At 39.8% G+C, this 22,411-nt stretch overlaps 2 protein-coding genes across 4 annotated transcripts; one reads left to right on the forward strand and one right to left on the reverse strand.

Annotated features, from left to right (window-relative positions):
* Positions 1 to 1,286: 1,286 nt before the first annotated feature.
* On the reverse strand, positions 1,287 to 8,670 carry ankrd40 (ankyrin repeat domain 40). Of its 2 annotated transcripts, XM_061711331.1 has the most exons (6): positions 8,174 to 8,670; positions 6,295 to 6,443; positions 5,402 to 6,046; positions 4,771 to 4,952; positions 4,484 to 4,547; positions 1,287 to 2,546 (listed from the first exon to the last, which is right to left on the reverse strand). In XM_061711331.1, the coding sequence occupies exons 1-6, from the start codon at positions 8,305 to 8,307 to the stop codon at positions 2,533 to 2,535; spliced, it is 1,188 nt and encodes a 395-aa protein (XP_061567315.1). In that variant the 5' UTR covers positions 8,308 to 8,670; the 3' UTR covers positions 1,287 to 2,532. The 2 variants fall into 2 exon arrangements, with proteins under 2 accessions (XP_061567315.1, XP_061567314.1); XM_061711330.1 differs by having other exon boundaries at positions 1,287 to 4,547.
* Positions 8,671 to 12,725: 4,055 nt separating this feature from the next.
* luc7l3 (LUC7-like 3 pre-mRNA splicing factor) lies at positions 12,726 to 22,064 on the forward strand. Of its 2 annotated transcripts, XM_061711121.1 has the most exons (11): positions 12,726 to 12,951; positions 14,370 to 14,436; positions 14,534 to 14,573; positions 14,651 to 14,795; positions 14,944 to 15,018; positions 15,704 to 15,808; positions 16,061 to 16,222; positions 16,603 to 16,964; positions 18,980 to 19,164; positions 19,642 to 19,856; positions 21,390 to 22,064. In XM_061711121.1, exons 1-10 carry the CDS (start codon positions 12,853 to 12,855, stop codon positions 19,821 to 19,823), a joined length of 1,422 nt encoding a protein of 473 aa, XP_061567105.1. In that variant the 5' UTR covers positions 12,726 to 12,852; the 3' UTR covers positions 19,824 to 19,856; positions 21,390 to 22,064. The 2 variants fall into 2 exon arrangements, with proteins under 2 accessions (XP_061567105.1, XP_061567104.1); XM_061711120.1 differs by having other exon boundaries at positions 19,642 to 22,064.
* Positions 22,065 to 22,411: the final 347 nt, after the last annotated feature.

Here is a 22,411-nt window from a genome sequence, read left to right on the forward strand (position 1 = left end):
ACGTCCAGCCCCAGCAGGACCCTAAGCTGATTCCTCAGCCTCAGTCTAGACACACCACATAAACGCAACAATGATGATGGACAGGCATGCAGGCATACATGCACAGATGGATGTCCAACAAAATGTAAGCATCCTAATAACCATGCATTGCTCTGTTCTTTGCCTTTTTTCTTCTTTTCTTTTTACACACGCACTTAACAAACACCAGTCTGCATAGATTATGCAATATTTGTGCTATTCTGATAGCTGTGTCTGAACATCTGGTCACCACATGAACACCATTGTATTCATTTCACTAAAGAGGTTAAGGATATCACAGATACAAGAGCGTCAGTATGACTGGAACCTAGGTGCTGTTTATGTTCTTTATATCCGAGTGGGAACATAACAAAATCTCATGTTTGTCAGGTTCGTAACAGAGTGTACGACAGCGGCTGCTTATGCAGATGCAGGTCAAAAGTGAATGGACAGGCCACAAACCAAACTACAGCTGGATGGTACAAAAATACGGATATATGCAACTACACAAATCATAAACCATAGTTGAACAATATATTTAAATGAACGTAAACCTTTTGCTTTTTTACATGTTTTATTTGCGTGCTGCATATACTGAGACTTTGCACCATGACGTATACCTCAAAACACAACAAGACTGAATTCCAAGGTTTTGGTAAAGTTCATCCAGTCCACATTACATCTTTTTTAAATTGTTTGAAATTAAAGCATGGGAGTGTAAGATTTTCTGTTCCTAAAGTGTCCTTGTGGACTTTTCGGTTCATCTAGAGTGAAACCGTCATCATTAATTCTAGAGATGGAACCGATCCGAGCCATTATCAATATCAGGTTTTGCTTCTGATCTAATTCACTGATCAGTAATTAGACTGACAATACCGATCAAAAGACTCCATTTAGGCCAATTTAATGTATCCTGTCAAGATGAAGCATTGTTGTTTTTGCCTTATGTAAAGCTTTGGATAATGTAAATGGATATTATTGCAACAATTTTTGCACTTTTATCACATATATTCAATTTAAACACAATAACCTTACTTTGATATCAGAATCAGTATTTTCAGGTTTATATCAAATTCAGATTGCAGCTCAAACAAAAAGTGGTCACTGCATGTATTATATTCTGATACATCTATCCTTTTATTTCTGCACTTGACGTTTCTCAGGTGACTTTCATAAACCGTGGGGAGTCATGACATTCGTCCACACAGCCACTAACAACTCTTAAAAGATGACAGAGCCTGATCCATTGATGATCAAATACAACAATCCAAATATTATTTACTTTATTAGAATCAGTGTGTAGGCCAAATTCACAATGAATGGTTCTGTAATTTTCACCACATTCCTCCAAATTCATCAGGGAAGTCATTTATGCAACAATGGAATGGAAATAATTATCTCCAGGACATTAAAGAAATAAAAAATTCTAACATTTTGTGAAATTGTCCTCATTGATATTAGACCTGAATGATAATTGCCTGTTTTCAATGATCAATAAGAGTTTGGTACTGTAAATCAATCATTCTCCAAAGTACTATGGCTCTCCTGTACATAAACTAAAAAATGTAATTATCTTAACGCGTTTAGAGTGAAGAGAAATGTTGCACATAAACTCACAGACTCAGAGGAAACCCCATTTTAATCCCCAACAGTCCTCAGATTGCAGCTCATCCAGTGATATATCTGCTCTCGTGCTCCCTCATGTGGCTTTAAACGGAAACATTTCGTTACACTGGAGAGTTGCACACACCATTACGTGCAATACTCGATACATCTACATTTTACACTAAATGTAAAGTGTAAATTAACTAGACATGAGAACAATATGCTTAAATATTAATTTAGCTGAATTATATCACTTGGTCAGCACGATGTTTGTGTGTATAGGACACATGGACAGTTTACCTTAAAAAGAAAAGAAAATCCAGGGGAATATCAAGTAATTCACCATGCTTTATCAAAGAACAGGTAGAGGTCTCCAGAACAAAAACAACACAATTTAAACAGTGCTAAGATTATTTCTACAAGTATTCAGGAACTAGCATATATAAAAATATCAGACTCTGAATGCATAGGTTTATTCAACTGTTTTTTTTTTTCCAGGAGCAATAAGCAAGAAGCCACACACTTTTCCAAATAAAGAGTCTTTAAAAGCCAATTGCAAACATGCAGCTCTAATTCACCCTGGGCACAAAATTGCACAGGGTTTTTTTTTTTTTTTTTTTTTTAAACATTTTTTTTAATTAATTTTTATTTTCTCTCTACATTTTCCAACTTTGTTAATCAAACTTTTGCCTTCCACATGTGCCACTTCACTCAAGAGAACATTTATTATAGCAAGGAAGAAAAAAAAAAAAAGAACTCTTGGTTGCTCCGTCACACCCAAACTCTGTTGAAACACATTCTTCTTCCTTCACATTGCACTTGAACAAAAGCATCTCAGTACTTTCCTTCACCACTGCTGAACTCTTGAACATTGGACATTTGTGACACGAAACCAACAGGCCTGGCTGGTTAACGTATCCAAACTGGAAGAATAAAAAATGAGAAGAAAAAAAAAAGTCGATAATAAAACACAACACAGCAAAACTCTTCTGGTGAACATTTGAACAGTAAACTTTTATCTCTGATTGTAAGACGGTGTGCAGGGTCTTCTGACTGGAATGGTAAAAAGAAAAGTCCCAGCATTTGTATTAATGAAAGCAGCATAAGACTCTCAGCCACCACAACTGTGCCTTTTAACCGGTGTATTTTATTGTTGGTGTTAATAATCATGTCAGTATCTGTGTGAGCTCTCAAATTTGACGACCAAATAGAAAATATTAGTCAAAACCTACTTTAACTTTAATACACCTGCAGCACACAGGTACTGAATGACAAACGGAATACCTAATCTTTATATTCTCATCTTCACTTGTTATACAAGTAAAACCTGGCACTACACAGTGCAAAAGAGAAAATTAATAGATAAAACTTCCACAAAACTTGGAAAACGAGGAAGCACTCAATCAAAACGCCTGGTTCAATGTTTGTTTTCCCATCTTATATCTTTCTTTTTCATTAAATGGAGAAAAATAAATCTGAAAGTTGCATTTCTTTCAGAAACAGCAAACATTGTGTTCTGAAGGTATCGTCTTTGCTGGCAAGTTTGTTCGTTTTTTATTTGGTCTTTGTTTGAATTAAAGTTAAACTAAAAAACATTAAACAGAAGTCTTTACTTGCAACTTTTAAATTGGAGCCTCTAACAGAACCTTTGTTGAGTCATTAAAACGGAGTATAGGGTCTTGTTTTATTAGTAAGAATCAACATGACTCAGAAATTAAACATGAATTATTCACATTTGTAAGCATTGTAACGTAATGACCCTCGGCAAAGCAAAAGTGATAATGTATTGTAGTTATTCAGAAAAGAAAAAAAAATCTTGCTTCAAGTTGCTTAATGGTTTTTTGTTATTCTAGCAACATAATTTTTTTTCATATCACATGAAAAATACACAGAAGACACCTATTTAAGACAGAAGGAGTTATTCCCTTTCCACAGTGAATGACTTAACTTTAAATTTCTAGGGGGATGGATACTTCTATTCAGCAGTGTCCATCCATGTGGGGATATAGATTAAAGCATGTACTGTATGTGGCCAGGCAATAAAACTATGTTTAGGCCGAGGATACCTAAATCTCAACTAGTGTGAGATTAACTCCACGATAAAAATTAGGCTAATAACGGATACCTGCTGCAAGTAAAGACACTAAGGTTTATGCCAAGAGCACATATAAAAGTGTGTAAGCAGGAATATCTGATATCACTGTAGGTCAATTTGTTAGAAGTCCAACTTGTGTGCAAGTCTACTTTGCTGCAACTCGTCCTGCTCTGTGGTCTGATGAGCTCATCGGGAAGTTATGTAAATCCTTCCGTTTGTCACCTGGTTTCTGCCCTCTCAGATCATTTTTGTCTTTGACCATAGTCCACAACCATGGTAAAAATGTCTCCATATAAGGTGACTGCAGAATCCCAATCAAGTCCAACCCATCAGGAAGACAAGCCAATGCCCCCCCCCCCCCCTTTGACCCACTGGAGCCTTGGCACAAAATGCAGTGGGAGGAGAGAGTGACAAAGAGAGGAGAGAGGGGGCCAAATACTTTCACACGTAATCAAGGATACCATGCATTAGTAATCTCTTGGAACTGGTTGGATACCCTAAAGCTGTGGAAGGACCATAGAAGGACGATAGCTACAGTCTAAATAAATCCCAGATGGGGTAATGGAAAGACATTAAAGCTGATCAAAACTGTAACAAGGGACTGGGCAGGCAACTAGGTATGGTTTCTTGTGGGAAGCTACAGAAGCCCATCAGAATCAGAGAGCGCTCAGGGTTTGTCGTAGCTCTAGTAGGTGAGACGGGAGGCCTTCATGTTGTAGGAGGGTCTGTCTGTCAGACCCCCTGCCGAAGAGAAGAGGGACAGACCTTCTGCTTTCTCCAACACCACCTCCAGCTCCTGGAAGTCCTGCAGCCGCGCCACATCCTTGTCCTGGAAGGAGTAAAGGAGATCAAGATATTCTGCGACTTGTTTGTTCCACCTCAAAAACAGTACATCAACCAGATATGTTTACCTCGACTCACACCAATACGAACATATAAAAAAAAACAAAAAAACACACCATCTGAGTGAAGGTTAAACATTTGACGATTCCCAGGGCCATCGCATCTTTATTTTGTTTGTTACTTTGTACTTAGTACATTATTTACTGTACCTTTCTTAACATGGTGTTTGGCAGCTTGCGAATCTTCTCGACGTGCTCAGCACTGATGTCCAACTCACGGCAGCAGACTCTCAGAAGAGAGCGGTAGGTGAGCTCCTGACGATCCAGCTCCACTTCAATGAAGTCGTTCTCTCGTGTGTGGGGGTTCTGGATGCGAACCTTCAACACCAACTCTATAGCAAAGAACCAGAGTGGTACATCTCTGTTAACAATGTGCCAATAGAGGCTCCAGGGGGAGTCGCTGATCTCATATGCTAGTTTTATTTTTTTGAAGAAAATAACATTATTATTAATGTTGCTCATTTATGTTTAGTTGTGAAAGTGGACAAAGCTATGGACGTCTCTATGATAGCATGATCTCCACCATCGGGAATGATGTTTATAGCTATGAAGAGCTTTTTCTAGTTCAACAAGTGGGATGCCACATCTCCACATGACAGTGTTGTCATAGCTGCAGGATCTACCCTCTCACTTCACGCAAGTATCAAAGCTGCTGACACAATCTAACATCTGCTGAGACTTGCTACTTTTATCTAATCAAACGGAGTTCAATTGTACTAGTAAGCTGATCATATATCTGCAGACTGACAAAGCAAAGTTTTATCAATCAAATTGAACCCACCTTGTACATTGACAGGGAAAGTACTGGTGAAGAAGAAAGGCTGGAAGGCCGGCATGGGCCCGCTGGCCTGTCCATAGCTTAGTTGCTGTGGAATAGACTGCTGTCTGTTCATGGTGGGGTTGCTGCTGGCCACAGGGGCTTGTACGTGGCTGCCATTATTGCTTGCCAAATTAGGACATGTTGAGGCAAGCGGAGGCGAGCACATGGTGCCATTGTGTGCCACTGCATGTGGATGGTCAACATGGTTCACCAGGTGAGGCTCAACTGACAGGTCCATGGGCACTGTGCAGTTAACAACAGTGTGATTGTGGAAAGAAGTCACACCAGGTGACACACCATTTTGCTCTGACACAGGAATGAATTCACTGGCTGGGGCGTGGCTGTGGTTGACTGTGGGATTTGGGGGAGGAGTCGGGCCATCCGAGACCGTAGTCTGTGATCTCTGAAGCTCGTCTGTTGAGGAGATGGAGGTTGAGTCACTCGTGTCTTCAGCGTGTTCTCCAGAACCATTGTGAGTGATGTTTTGGGCAAGAATAATCTCCGACTTGTTGTCCATCTTGGAGTACATGAAGGGCGGGTTAGACAGGTAATTTGGGATGATTGGCAACTCAGGCTCCTTGACTTCAAGCTCGTCCTCCACCTCAACTGTGGTCACAGGATAAATGCAGAATGATTTACTTTCAAAAAAAGCTTTGAATAAATAAAGTTTTTTTCTGAGTTAACTCAAGCAGCTAAAATAGCCTTATTCCAACAACACTCAGTTAAAACTGAACATGGTAATCTAACATTTATGTAGTGCAATTAACTGATATTGCACATATCAATACCTTCAGCAAGTAATACAGAATTACGCGACTTTCTGGAGACAGTGGAGCAAGAAAGATGCATTTTACCTCCCAAAAGTCTCTTGATCTCTGGTTTGGATGTTAGCTGTGAAGCCAACTCGTCCTTGGCTGTGAGGATTTCTTTATCTGCTCCACAACTGAGTAAGTAGGACACAACATGCTTATGGTTCCTCTTGCAAGCCCAGTGCAAGCATGTCCTGTTAACATTGAAAAGAGATGGTTTAATGGAAAATAATAAAAATAATAAATAAAATGACAAGAATTGCAAACAACATAAAACACAATCAACATAATAATACCACGTCATCACTAGGAATGGGTGATATTTTACCGTTCACGATAGACCGTCAAAAAAATTCCCCACGGTAAGAATTTGTCATTTTGCGATGATATAGCTTATTTTCTGACAAATTGACTTGAATGTTTTATTTGCGATTTGCACAAATTTTTTGTTATTTGCGCAACTGTCAACCTCAGTGGAAAAGTCTGCCTGTTACTGTCTACATTGTATTAATTGCACAGTGTATTTTAATTTAATTGTTATGCAGGAAAGGGATATTTGTTTTATTTTATTCAAGAAGCATTTTTATTCTATATATGCAGGCAGTTTATTTTTATTTCATTTGTTTTATACATTTTAATATTGTGCAGACCTCTGTTAATAAAGGTACCTGTGTGACATTTGGCACGAGGCTTTGTATTAAAACTGATTGTTTTTTTAAGGGTTTGCCTCAGAAAAAAATGAAGCTAACAGAAGCTATGCTATAATGCTTTGGGGGAAACCCCAATTAAGGCACAGAAAAAATATCGAGATATATATCGAGTATCGCCATTCAGCTAGAAAATATCGAGATATGACTTTTGGTCCATATCGCCCAGCCCTAACAGGTGTACTAACTTAATTGGTTTTTAATAATTCAATTTAATTGGTGTACTTTAGTAGCATTTAGTATTCTTTTAGAGCAGTGTTTTGGGGGCTCCAAAGACTGAATGTGGTGATAGATTTATAGTTAAAAAGGTGGAGTTGAATTGGTATTTGTTTTATCGGGATAAATTCCAGAAATTATCGTGATACATTTTTTAGTCCATACCGCCCATCCCTAGTCATCACCAGGCTGTATACTAGGAATGGGCGATATTTTACCGTTCACGATATACTGTCAAAAAAATTCCCCACGGTAAGAATTTGTCATCTCGTGGTAAAAACAATAAATTACCGTTGATTACATTTTTGTGTAAAGCTGATTTATGGTTGAAAGAAAGAAAGAAAGAAAGAAAGAAAGAAAGAAAGAAAGAAAGAAAGAAAGAAAGAAAGAAAGAAAGAAAGAAAGAAAGAAAGAAAGAAAGATTCCCGTTGATACGTTTTTGTGTAACAAACATGGCAGAACGGGGATCTTTTATCAATTCAATTTAATTTAATTGGTGTAGTTTAGTAGTATTTAGTATTCTTTTAGAGCAGTGATTTGGGGGCTCCAAAGACTGAATGTGGTGATAGATTTATAGTTACAAAGATGGAGCTGAATTGGTTTTTTTTTTTTTTTTTTTAATCGTCATTTTTATCGTTATCGGGATAAATGCCAGAAATTACCGTGATACATTTTTTAGTCCATAGTATACCACCCATCCCTACTGTATACTTAACTAAAAAGTTGGCGTCATACATCATCAGAGTCACTGTCACACTGAGTGAAATGCCCAACATGACAGTTTAACACACTTACTGGTTTGGATAAACAGGGTCAAGTCTGGCTGATGAACAAGCCCAGTTGTCGCTAAGAGGATAACACTAAGCATTTTAATCCCTGCAAGCGTCTCACCACTCTGTGACTGCTCAGGACTTCTTCATACAGTATGTGTAGAACAATCCTACTTGTAGACATATTCTGAATGCATAAAAGCCTACAGTCAGTCAGGGAGTGACACTCACCAGCCATTGATCTCGTTCTGTGAGTTGACGTTGACCCCGCTCTCCACCAGCGACTTCACTTCGTCCACGTCCCCGATGGCAGACGCCTCTCTCAGCCGCTCCTGCAGCTCCTTATCCAGCGAAGTCGTGGACATCTTGTCATAAACAACTAGCTACTCCCGGTCATATGGTGTGTCAAATCCCCGTGTAATGATTAAACTACCATTGCCGATCCCCTAGTGACCCCCCACTAGGTCCAGCGGTCCGGCCGTGATTAGCTTCCCCGGCTAAGCTTACCTGCCAGCTAGCTCTCCGAGCTGCTAGCTGTCGCTGCAGCTGAGATAACTTCGTAATGGTGGCCCCTTTAGAGCTTAGACGTCAAGTTTTGTTCTTCCTCTTTATTTGTCCTGCTACTTCGAGTTGTGGTGCCACTGTTATCACCCAGAACAAACATTAAATGCAACAGTAGTGACGGAGCTCCGTCGGGGTGCCGTCACGCAGAACACGCAGAACACCGCCTCGCTGGGAGGAGAGATGTGGGAGCAGTGCGCAGGAATATTGTTCCCCCTTCAGGGCCCCCTTTTTTTCTTTTCTTTTCTTCTATATATATATATATATATATATATATATATATATATATATATATATATAAAGGTTTTGACACACCTTCTCATTCAAATAATGGGGAGTGTGTCCAAACTTTTGGTCTGTACTGTATACATATATAAATATTTATACACACACACACACACACACACACACACACACACACACACACACACACACACACACACACACACACACACACACACACACACATACCATACATACATACATACATACATACATACATACATACATACATACATACATACATACATACATACATACATACATTGCGTGTAAATGTTAAGTGTTGATGTGTCATGTTACTGTTGTTTTTGTATTATGAGACAAAAGACAAATCTCCACTTGTGGACAGATAAATTAACTAACTAACTAACTCACATACATCCATCCATACACATAGTGCTCAATGCTCAATGTTTATATCTCTTTTATGTAAAATCCAATTTCCAATGTCAACGAATAAAGATAACGTTTTTCTTATTCACCCACAGGTTTTGTATGGCCGCCAATCTCTGCCAGAGTGGTCTCCTCACTGCCCCAAGGAGTTTTTACAAATTAACAGTAGCAAAAATTTGTGTGACCTATTTATGTTGCTGGTTTAATTTTTTTATCCAAGCTAAAGAACTTGTACATATTGCATAACTTTATTTATATTGAGTGTGTGATGTTGTCATAATATATTACAGTTTCCAAATTTTACCACTGGATGGCAGTAAACAGTAATGGCAAAAAGGTAGTTTACAGAAATAACTAAAAACAACATTGCTTAAAACACAACCTAAAGGAAAAGTAGAACTAAGCGTGACACAAAATTATTAAATGGGACAAAATGATGAAAACTGTACTAAATATAACATAAAAACTCCTTTAATACATTCCAAGTGTCTAAGGTAATTGTGAAACTGCACAAAGTTACTGCAAAACACACTATTGAGAGAGAGAAAATAAAATAAATGACCACCCATCCCTTCTGTGAGATGTCATTTCATGTTACTTTTGTGCCTCTCAACTGTCGCCTCCAGTCTATGCTCAGGACAGATGATTGAATTAATGCCAAGATTCAATATTGTTAATCCCAACATTCCTAATCGCTGTATAAAATGTAATGGTTGTGTTGGCACTCTGCTGCACTGCATGTGGGAATGCCAAATAATTCAGTCATTTTGGATGGATGTAACTGACATGATTTCACGTATGACTAATACGGTGGTTCCACTTGAGGCAAGGCTCTGTATATTAGGTATTTATCCTGATCACTATGTACCAGACCGCAAAATAGTACCCTTGATTGATCTGTCCTTACTTCAAGCTAGGAGAGCGATTGCATTGAGGTGGAAAAGTATGGACGGCTCCACACAGGGAATGTGGTTACGGGAGATGGCGTCATGCTTGGCACTGGAGAAATTCACTTATGTTGTCAAACGGAAACTAAACAAGTTCACAGAGATATGGGACACTTTTATGCAGTTCCTGGAAAGTGATCGGACTGTAATTATTGGGGCGAGGGTGGGGTTATACATTATAAGTACTATTATTATGATTTGATTTTATGTCATGTATGTTTATATTTGTTTTAATTCATCTTTGAGTGCTTGTGCTGTTGAGGGTGGGGGGAGGAGGGATGTTCGGGATGTTACTGTGCTTGTGACTGTACAATAAACATATTGTTAAAAAAAGATTCAATATTGTTAATTTCCTTCTTTATGTTTGCTTATTGTCACCATATATATATATATCTATCCATCCATCCATCCATCCATTATCTATCCCCCTTTATCCTTTGCAGGGTCATGGGGGTCTGATGGAGTCTATCCCAGCTCATTTTTAGGCGAGAGGCAGGGGTTACATCATGGACAGGTCGCCAGTCCACCGCAGGGCCACATATACAGACAAACAACCAAACACACTCGCACTCACACCTACGGGCAATTTAGAATCATCAATTAACCTAGTATGACTAATACGGTGGTTCCACTTGAGGCAAGGCTCTGTATATTAGATTAGATAAATAGTTTGTCCAACTACAGAACCATAAATCCGGCTGCACGGGTGTCACAATGGGTGTCCCCCAGGGGTCAGTACTAGGTTCACTCCTCTTCACCATCTACCTCCTACCCCTAGGTTCAATTCTCCGGCACCATGGGATCCATTTTCACACTTATGCCGATGACACACAGATATATATCTCCTCCAACCCCACCGCTGCCATTCCTCCCGCTTCCCTCACCACCTGCCTACACGACATAAATACCTGGATGAGCAATAACTTCCTCAAACTCAACGGCAATAAAACTGAGGCTCTTCTCATCGGCTCCAAATCCACCGTCACCAAGTCGCAACCCTCTCCCGCCCCTCCCATCATCATCGATGGCTTCCCAGTACCCTTTTCCCCCCACGTCAAGAGCCTCGGCGTCATTCTGGACAATACACTCTCATTTGCACCTCACATCCACAACATCACCCGGACTGCATTCTTCCACCTCCGCAACATCTCCAGACTTCGTCCAGCACTGTCCCAATCCAGCACCGAAATTCTGGTCCACTCATTCGTCACATCCCGTATCGATTACTGTAATGCTCTCCTCACTGGCCTCCCAACCAAACTCACCAACAAACTACAACTCATTCAGAACTCGGCCGCCCGGATCATCACCCGCATCAAGTCATCTGACCACATCACCCCCGTTCTTATCCAACTCCACTGGCTCCCAGTCCAATACCGTATCATTTATAAAAACCTCCTCCTCACCCACAAAGCCCTTCACAACCTAGCCCCCACCTACCTCTGTGACCTACTGAAAGAATACACCCCCTCCCGTACCCTCCACTCAACCTCTGCTGGACTTCTTTCCACTCCCACCTCACACCTTAGCAGCATGGGTGCCCGAGCTTTCAGTTGTACGGCACCCAGACTCTGGAACTCCCTCCCCCCATACATAAGACAAATAGACTCCATCACCACATTCAAAACGCAACTCAAGACTCACCTGTTTAAACTTGCCCATTCACTTTGACCGGTCACCACACACTACCTCCCACCATACTGTTATCTGTACTGTTGCTCCTTGATTGTCTATTGTATGTATTGTGTATGTGTGTATGTATTATAATTTCTACTGTATTACTATTATATTTCCTGTATTGTATTGTTTGTTTTTATTCTGTAAGGTGACCTTGGGTGACATGAAAGGCGCCGTTAAATAAAATGAATTATTATTATTATTATTATTAGTATGCATGTTTTTGGACTGTGGGAGGAAGCCGGAGTACCCGGAGGGAACCCACGCAAGCACGGGGAGAACATGCAAACTCCACACAGAAAGACTCCTGCCGGGCCTGGGAGTCGAACCGGGGACCCATATATATATATATATATATATATATATATATATATATATATATATATATATATATATATATATATATATATATATTATTATATATATATATTATTATATATATTATATTATTATATTTAGGAGACATTAACTGGAATATCACTTTATTATTGTGGTATGATGGGTTTTTGGGACCTGACCCTCAGCATGAACAATGAGAGTTCAAAAACTGCCACCGTTGTCAAACACACAGCAATGCATAATAATAAACTAGAGAACCGCATTTTCTAAGAAGAATAAAAAGGAAATACATAATGAATAAAAAAAAAAATCAGTTTTAAATCACTGCTAACATTAGATAAAATTGCTAACGCGTGAAAAAACATTACACTTCTTTATCTGCGCCGCAAAGAACGCTGGGAATCAAGCTCGAAAGAACTGTCTAGGACACTAAACTATAATATTTTATTAAATGAATAATTTCCTTTGACTTTTGAATGCCCACACTGCCCACACTGCCCACACTCCTGTCCACTGAGTGGTGCTACAGCATAAGCCGTCCGGGCGAGCACAGCTGCAGTTCGGTTCCGGGGCAGCGGCAGCAGCAGCAGTAGCGCGGCGGTGCTGCGGAGTCTGCCATTTTGATCACATGAACCTCGGTGTGGCACAAACTGGCTCCCCGGGAGACGTCGTTGTACCGTGAATAAGGGTTATATTCTCCAATAAGAAAACATGCTTTCCGCCGCCCAGTTACTCGATGAGTTGATGGGCCGGGACAGAAACTTGGCCCCCGACGAGAAGCGGTCCAACGTGAAGTGGGACGACGAGAGCGTAAGTTAGCACGGCGGCTAACGGCTAACGGCGCCGCCGCTCCTGTGATAGCAGATAACGTGATGTGATGTGACCGCATGCAATGTATTGTAATTCCCCCGTATCGTGTGGTGGCAAAGTCGTCAATCTAATGTGTCATTAGATAAAGTTTCACTGGCTAGTGGGAGCTGGAAGGCTAAAGCCTGAATTATGGTTCCGCGTTAAATCGACGCAGACCCTACGCCGTAGGGTCTGCGTCGGTGTAACGCGGGACCATAAATCAGCTTAAGTTTCCACTCGCAGTGTTGTGTGGGCACGCTTGTTAGCGGCTAACGTTAGCCGCTTTGCGAGGACACAATGAAGCCTGTCACGGTGTCATCTGGACCCACTGGCATCAGTCCTACTAGTACCTCTTACTTTCTACTACTTAAACTCGGACTGATGTTATGTTTTCACGTTTAACATGTAAATGTAAGATTACATTTGATTCACCATCTCTCAATATTTGTAAACTACTCTATGGTGTAACCACAGTTGATCTGGAATTAGTGTAATGACATCTTACAGTTCCTAAAGGCAACGCAAGTTTATTTATATAGCACAATTCAACACAAAGTAATTTTAAGTGATTTACATCAACATTAAAATCGGCAAGACACAATTAAAGTAAATAACGAATAAAATGATAAGAAAAGAGGTAAAATAATAAAAAGTAAGGGCAGTAGAGTACAGCAGGTAAGTATTTAATTTAAGAGTAGCTTCAGTAAACAGTAATGTTTTTAGGCCTGATTTAAAGGAGCTGACAGTTGGAGCAGACCTCAGGTCTACAGGAAGTTTGTTCCACCGGTGAGGAGCAGAATAACTGAACGCTGCCTCACCTTGCTTGGTTCTGGTTCTTGGGAACCACAACAAACCAGATCCAGATGAACCTCAGGGGTCTGGGAGCTTCATAGGAACTAACAGATCCAGCATGTATTTTGGTCCAAGACCATTCAGGTCTTTGTAGACCAGCAGTAAGATTTTAAACTCTATCCTTTGACTCACTGGAAGCCAGTGTAGTGATTTCATGACCTGTGTAATATGGTCCAGTTTCCTGGTATTTGTAAGGACTCAATCATGCTTGGCATTCTTCAAAGTTTTCAACATTTTGACACTCCCACGTAAATATGTTTCACTTTTGACTTATTATAAAAAGTCAACAGCATTCACATGTGATGAAGAGATATTTAATGTCATCGTCTTGCGTAAAGAGTACAGTACTAAGGATGAACATCTGTCTTCACAAACTCCAAATAATCAGGAATACATAGGAATCTTTATTACAAAAATGTATCCGTTTAAATCAGCTATCTGATCCACTGTAATGCAGTATTTAAGACAGAAGTACCCAGAGGCATCAAGTTTGAAATGTACGCCTATTTTCTCCCCCTCTTTTTAAGGTATGCCGATACTATTTGTGTGGCTTCTGTCCAGCTGAACTCTTCACAAATACACGTTCGGACTTGGGTAAGTTAACATGTTGGAAGATCTGTACACAATTCTGTTGAAATCTAGGTCCACTTGATTTGTTTTATAATAACGAAATGTTTCCATTATTGCCCAGGTCCTTGTGAGAAGATCCATGATGAAAATCTTAGAAAATTGTAAGTTCTATATGGATTAATTATGTTTTACTCCTGAGTCTTGATGTTTCACTTAATGAATCACTTGTTGGTCACAGGTATGAGAAAAGCTCTCGTTTTATGAAAGAGGGCTATGAGCGAGACTTCCTGCGATATCTACAGTCCCTCCTAGCAGAAGTGGAACGACGGATTCGAAGAGGTCATGCCCGGCTTGCACTTTCCCAGGCTCAGCAGAATTCAGGGGTTTGTGCTTTGATTTACAGTTTATCTTCACATAAAAATGTCACACTGTCCCCTCAGTCAATTTTTGGGGTAATGTAAAATTTGCAGAACAAACTTAAAAGAATGATATGGCTTCTATATCTAACATACTATATGTTTACTTCTACAGACACCTGGTCCAACAGGAAAAAATGAAGAAAAGATCACAGTTCTAACAGAGAAGATCGAAGACCTGGTTTTACAGGTTGGCAACACATTTTTTTGATAAAGTTCCAAACTTGTATTGTGAATGAGTTGCAGCATTGCACTTTGAAAGCCACAGAAAAAGCCACACTGTTTTGCGAATATTTTTTGTGTGCATTTGCCTGATTGTATCACACTTGAAAATAGGGCAATTTCCTTCTCATGTTTAGATTATTTGTTTTTTCATTACATTAATGAAGCATGAGGTACATTGTAATACTTGTCTAGTAAGTAGGTAACGTTTATTTATAGAGTGCTTTTTGCAGATAAAAATCACAAAGTGCTTTACAATAACAGATAGAAATCAGAAAGACAACCTCTTAAAAACAAAGCACCATTAAAAACAGAATAAAACGGGTAAAATAACATAAAAAGGATAATGATATCAAAATTGTTGGTGAACCATAGGCAGATTTAAATAAATGGATCTTGAGCTGGGGCGTAAAACAGTCTACACTGTTAGCAGATCTAATGTTGGCAGGGGGAGCATTCCAGAGTCGGGGGGCTGTAGAGGCAAAAGCTCTCACCACAGGCTTTCAGGCCGTTGTGTGGGACAGACAACGGGTTCTGATTATTGGATCTAAGTGTGCATGAGGTGGTATAGATGAGAATTATATCTTATAGGTCAGGCACCAATCTAACAATCGTTACAACATTTTGACATGGTGGGTTTTATTTTTGCCCAGATTGAGGAACTGGGCTCAGAGGGCCGAGTGGAGGAGGCTCAGGGAATGATGAAGCTGGTGGAGCAACTAAAGGAGGAGCGGGAGCTGCTCAACTCCACCCCCTCGGTGAGTCAACTAACCTCTGCTTATGTACCGATTGACAATGATCAATGTAGTAGGTGTTTCTCAGATTTAAACAGACTGCAACACTGGAAGGGCATTTTGTGTGTTTTTTTTTTGTTTTTTTTTATACTGTTTATTCAAGTTGGATTACCAGAAACTAAAGCTTTGCATTCTGGCCAAGACGAATACAGTTTACTACTATCATTATTATTACTATTATCATTATTAACAAAATGAAATTCATGTTTCATCCAGACCATCGAGAGCTTTGCAGCTCAAGAGAAACAGATGGAGGTGTGTGAGGTGTGTGGAGCCTTCCTCATCGTAGGTGATGCACAGTCCCGGGTGGATGACCACCTGATGGGCAAGCAGCATATGGGTTATGCCAAGATCAAGTCCACTGTAGAGGAGCTTAAGGTAATGGAATCACATGTTATATGTGTGAATGATTCAAATTCTGTTGCTTTGTTTTTCCCTGTATTTGTGTTCAGCACTTTGGCCAACCATTGGCTTGTATCGTCTGCATCCATAGACTTTAAAAGGGGTGATGTCATATGTTCCCAAAATTGAATAGTGGGGTGCATGGGTTCCTTTGTTTGTGTTGCCTCCGTCAAAAATTGGTTGATTTTTACCCCTCCATGTAAATGCATGTGCAGCTACATAGCTAGAGACGGGCCAATTAACTTGTACACAAAGGCCGCTTAAAAGCAAAAGTACTTCGTTTGATGTTGGGTTCTGTTTACATTTGACTGTTTTTGTTTCAGATTACGTGATGAACAATGTTTGTGTATTCTCAGGAAAAACTGCATCGTCGGTCTGAGGACCCTCAAGCTGAAAACCCTGTGGTCAAACGAGACAGAGAAGAGCGTGAGCGCGAGAGGGAGGAGAGGGAGAAAAAGCGCAAAGAGGAGGAAGAGAAGGAGAAGGAGCGAGAGAAGGAACGAGAGAAGGAGCGAGAGCGGGAGCGCGAGAAGGAGAGAGACAGAGAACGGGAGAGAGACAGAGACCGCGACAGGGACAGGGACAGGAGGGCTCGCCGAAGCCATTCCAACAGCCGTCACTCCAGCCGAACGTCCGACAGGAAACGGAGCAGATCTCGTGATCGTCGGAGGTCCAGGAGCAGAGACCGGGACAGAGAACGGGAACGCAAGCGCAGCAGGTATGACCGATTGACTCTCGACTGTATAATCTAATCTATCGTATTTTTACCGATATATTGTTAAATGAGCTTTTTACATGGTTTGTTTTGAGGGTTCCTAATTTTCTTTCATGCCATTGTGCCAAACACAGATCTACTCTGAAAGTGCCTCAGAAATACATTCAGGCAAAGTGCTGTTTCACGATTTGTACTTACCACAATCAGGCTTTAATGTTGTAAATATACTTAATTTTCAAGTAACCGTTTTGAAGATACTAGAACATAATCACAACAAGTTTGAACAACAAATCTTCTTTACAATGTGTCCTTTTTATTGTCCTCCCATAAACTGTCAATCATTTATAGTATGCAGCATTAGTTGCTGTGATTCATCATCATCTATCAGGATCACGTTTAAGGCAGGAATCTACTGCAGAAGAGGCTGACAAGGCAAAACGTAATACTGATAATGCAGCCTACCATTGGTAATCATTATATCAGAAAACAGTGTTTTTATGACTGAAATGACAGTTTTAACTGTAGCTGTTGATTGAGCCATGTTAATGTTTGGAACTTTTGGCTTGTTGCTGAAAAATGGATACATCCGGATTGGTTCTGATGGTGTTAATTTTCTATACAATTGTACAATAAGAAGCCATTCTATGACAATGTATATGTTTTAAGATCTGAAGATGTCCTTACAGGGCTCCAGACTAACTTTTTTCACTAGGAGCACAGTAGCCCCTAACTGAAAATTTTTAGGGGCACAATCAGAAATTTTAGGAGCGCACATCGTTTATCGACACGCTAACCACATTTTTACATTTCTACTACATTTCAGTGTATTAGTAATACATATTTCATAATAGATTAATGAATTACCACAATGTGCTGTTTCAAATGCAGTGTTACATTTTATTGTGCACTTTTAAAGATGCCGCAACATAAAGTAAACTGACAGCACCATCGCTGTCATTATATATTAAAAAAACATACATTCACATGATAAAAAAGTGCTTGGTAACAAAGTGCTTAGTAACCTTTCAGCCATGAATGTAACTGTTAAACACAGTACTTAACAAATGTACAAATATTGGGGGTACTGGCCAATAACATTTCCCTACTTAATATTCTTATTTCTAACCTAAAAATGCCATTACACCTGATAACACACATCACTTAAAAGGTTAGGTGTTTTTCCCACGTGTTAAAATTTAACTTACATTTGTTTCAAGCAAATTTTAAGTTCTAGTTACGTTTTAAGTTAGAGTTTTGGCAGTGTTCAAAATAAAATTATGAGACCTGCTGTACTGGAGCACATTTTCTTTTTTTTTTTTTTCTTTACCGGGTGAAGGCTGATTTATGGTTCTGCGTCGATTTAAGGCAGAACCATAATTCAGGCTTTAGGGGAACATATCGGAGAACAACCAGAAGAATATAGAGTGGATTAAAAATAAAAGTTAAGCACTGAGCTACATGTGTCTCCCGTCTGGGCCATTGCAGACTCATTGCCTGAGCATGATGTTACTAAAACCAAACATACCCTCCGTCTCTTTCTTCTAACTTTATGTGCACGTCGGCAGCGCGTTTTGTCGCAAAATGTGGTCCGGGCGTAATACCTGCTTTGAGCTGGTGAAATTAAATGAAAAAAATAAATAAATAAATAGATCCCCCGACTCATTCCCTTTCACACTCATTGGCCTGCAAATATGGGGGTTCATTGACGCACCCCTTCCATGTTTAACATGTAAAAAAAAAAAACTGGCAAATTTACTGGTCGCACGTGTGCGAGCGGACATGAAATTCAGTCGCACATACTCAAATTTTGGTCGCAAAATGCGAGCATTTGGTCGCAGTCTGGAGCCCTGCCTTACACCCAAAAGCATAGACTTGCCTCGTTTTGCACGAAACATCACTAATGCAAGCGGAAGCCATGAATTAAATGAGCACACCAGTGGATTAAACCTTTGCCTGCCCATGCCAGATGTGTTTGAATAGTCCTCATTGTGTTGCCCTAATATTCTATGCTCATTTAGGAGCCGTGACAGGGAGAGGAGGCGCAGTCGTGAACGCTCCGACAGAAAACGCCGCTCCCGCAGTCGGGAAAAGAGGAGGTCCCGCAGCTCAGAGCGCAAGTCTCATCGCCACCGCAGTCGAAGCCGCAGCAAGGACAGAGACAGAGGAAAAGATAAAAACAAAGAGCGGTCATCAAAAGACACAGGTAAGGACATTTTCGTTTTTCTTAGCTCCATGTGTAGGCGTATCATGTTTTCAACAGTAGGCGTCAGAGGAGGATTTTTTTTTTTCTTTTTTTTTTTTAATATATGATTTTTACTGGCTTCTTTGCCCTTTTGTGAGGGAATACTTCACAACTAAGAAGTTGTAACCTCATTGATGCCAATTAGAGAAGCACCAACTGATGGGTAAGCACAAGCGATTGGCAAAAACTTCATAGTGGAAGTTGATCACAGTGCATAATCCAGAAATAAATCATCTTAAACAGGCTGTGTCTAAATCAGGAAAACAAAATCCCTGGAGGAATAACAATTAAAATGTTTGGGACAAGCCAATAGAGCACGCAGCCAGCACTGGTTGGAAAAACGTAATGGGAGGTTTTTTAGAATGCTGGAAATAAAAGTTGGACAAAATGTTGTCAGTTCATCTCTAATCCAAATATACTGTATCTGTTGTGTGTTAGACCGTAAGGTGACGGAGGAGAAGAGCAGCTCTAAGAAAGAAAAGCATGCTGACAGTGATGCAGCAGCTGTCAAGGCTTCATCAGAAGCGGAACCGATGCAGACCGAGGCAACTGCCTCCTCCCCTCTGCTTAACGGCCAGCAAGAGCTCCTCCATTCTGAAGGTGACACTCAGTCCAATTAAAACTGATCTGATAGGACCTCAGATCAGGCTCAGGTAAGTGCGTCTTCCTCTTCACTCCTTCCCGGTTCTCAACCCACCCTCACACGCTCCCCCTCCCACCCTCCTCTCACACCCTGTTTATGTTCAGTTCAATGCCTATGATTTTTGTGTTATGTACTCTATGCAAATATCTTTATCCTGTTTTTGACTAGTGCATCGTAAGTATGCACTGAAGATGAAGGACTAGGCCCGATGAATGAGAAGAAGGTAGAAAACATTCACACAAAGCCAAGAGGGAAAGGCCAGTGTAGCCCTGAGCAAACATGCCCGGAGGTACCCCTCGTTTTATATCGGTTTTTGATCCTTATAGTCTTTATACATCTTTGTGGACAAGATGGCAGAAATAACAGTAAATTATAAAGTGGAAAAAAATTCCTGCCTGTATTTACCTGTTTTTATTTGATTAATTTTCTTATATTGAAATAGGAAAATGTAATAATTGCTGTTTCCTTTTTTCTTTTTTACACATATCACATTCCCTTTAGAGAGGAAATTCAGTCACTGTGTCTACCTGTTTACATGTATCTTGGGAATTTCTCCTACTCAAGTCTGAACACACGGACACATTTGGCTTTCGTCTGAAGGTGTATCTGACAAACAAGCCTTTTATTTTGCCGTGATCTTAACTCAATTGCCATGGATTTGTTGTCCAAGCTTACTGTGCCTGATAATGCCATGCACTCTGTGTTTGGGGGGATGTTATAGCACCGGGGGCCTAATGACACTAACTAACTGGAGGGTAGGGTTTATCGAATGAATTGCAGCTGACTTCCATACCTCACACAGCGTTGGTGTTGTGAGCGAGACCACATGAGAAAAAGGGCAAATTAAAAATCATGGATACTCTCTGACTCTCAAACTGTGCAGGTACTCACCCCAGGTACTCCTTTCTCTACCCACATCCATTTCTGAATGCTGTTGCCTGTCAGAAAAAAGCAAATGCACTGCTCTAGAATATGAATTCAAAAGCTTGACTGTGTATATTTTAATGTTTTTTTTTCTTTGCATCTGTATTGAATATGTGGGGGGGTCATTTGATTGAATCATCAGAGACAGAGACAGCCTACTTGATATTCTTGTTTTAATAACTGAAATTCTTATTGTCATGTAATTGTGTATTTTAAATTCATTTATGCAGCCGGAAGAGTGTCAGAGTCAATTATGCTAGAAAACAATGTCACACATTCATTCAGGCAAAGGAGATGTTAAGTACTTTTGGCACTCAGTTTAGAATTAAGGAGTACAGCTTTGATCAGATCTCTGGTTTTCATTAATTTTAATGAAGTTAAAGTTTTTTTTTTAACATACAAGGATGCTAATGCCAAAAGCATTCAGGACTTAAAACATCTAATCTGAAAGTATTTAAGACAGTTTTAGATTACATGCAGTGTCCCTCCACGAGTTTACACTGTAACTAAATCGAGGTTAGGTTTGAATAACGGTTCTCAGTGAGCAGCAGTGGTTGCTTCAATCACACGGTGTGGCACCTTTGCTAACATTGTGTTTTGTGGCCATTTTTCTTAACAGGGGGGAAGCTGAGATAATTGGTGGAGGAAGAAGTGGAAGAGCACGGCCATCCTTACCCTGAACCTGACACCTCGCTGCTTAAAAAACAAGGTGAACCACAGAAGTGTAGTGGCTTATTTAAAAAGTGATAATAAAGTACACATGTACAGTAATTCAGGAGAGGGGAACAATAAGATGTTTTTTTTGTTGTTTTTTTTTTCTTGTTTCATTGCCTGTCATTGTTTTTGGCTGGATGACGGTAGTTGTGGTTCATCTGATATTAATCTGATTTATTGATCTAGATGGCAGCCAGGCATCACTTCAGAACCAAACTTAGCAAAGTTCATGTTTTATTCATTTTATTTTTCCCTAATACTATGAAAATCTTTACACATCCTCATGTTTCTTGGCATTTAGTACAAATGAAATAATAAAAAAAAAAATCAGTACTTGTGGTTTGTATTGGTTTGTCAGGTTCTATTTCTCTTCCTGACCTCCTTTTTTTAAAAAGTCACTTGAAGCGTATGTACAATGTAAGATCCTTGAAAGGCAGTGTCTCTTTTCTCCTCCACCCAGAGCTCACGCTGACTGCTCTTGTCCCATAACTGTAAAATATTCTGATTTGATTTTCAACAAATGCTTTGTTTAATTTTGCCTTCGTTCATGTTGTCATGTTGAATAAAAAGTAAAATCTCATGCATTATGGTTTTTTCTTGCCTTCTGTCTTGCTTGAATAAAAGTGAAAAGGTAATTTCATAAGTCTTCTCAAACCATTTTTTAGTAATTTCAATGATTTAGATTTTTTTTTTAATTTTCATTCAGACCATTCTATTTGATCATTCTGAAACAGTAACTCCTTTCTTTGACCACTGACAAGCTGACAAGATTGAGGAATGAGAAGCTCATTACACTCCAAATATTAAGTATTCCTAAAACTGCGTGGGGCGCCTGTTTTGACTGCGACCTTTCCAAACCAGATGCCTGCGGAGATGATGGCAGGAAAAGGTTATGGTTCATTTGAGTATAATTCCTTTCGACATGAG

This window comes from Cololabis saira, chromosome 21 (genome assembly GCF_033807715.1).
Source record: "Cololabis saira isolate AMF1-May2022 chromosome 21, fColSai1.1, whole genome shotgun sequence".
Taxonomy (NCBI): Eukaryota; Metazoa; Chordata; class Actinopteri; order Beloniformes; family Belonidae; genus Cololabis; species Cololabis saira.

Bases quoted from the DNA above. Each gene is read 5' to 3' on its own strand.
- ankrd40 (XM_061711330.1), bottom strand. From the start codon at position 8,307: ATGTCCACGACTTCGCTGGATAAGGAGCTGCAGGAGCGGCTGAGAGAG. The intron at 4,953-5,401 runs GTGGGTTCAATT...TCTTTGCTATAG, and splicing joins TTTCCCTGTCAATGTACAAG to AGTTGGTGTTGAAGGTTCGC. The intron at 4,548-4,770 runs GTACAGTAAATA...TACTCCTTCCAG, and splicing joins CAAACACCATGTTAAGAAAG to GACAAGGATGTGGCGCGGCT.
- luc7l3 (XM_061711120.1), top strand. From the start codon at position 12,853: ATGCTTTCCGCCGCCCAGTTACTCGATGAGTTGATGGGCCGGGACAGA. The intron at 12,952-14,369 runs GTAAGTTAGCAC...CCTCTTTTTAAG, and splicing joins TGAAGTGGGACGACGAGAGC to GTATGCCGATACTATTTGTG. The intron at 19,165-19,641 runs GTAAGGACATTT...GTTGTGTGTTAG, and splicing joins GCGGTCATCAAAAGACACAG to ACCGTAAGGTGACGGAGGAG.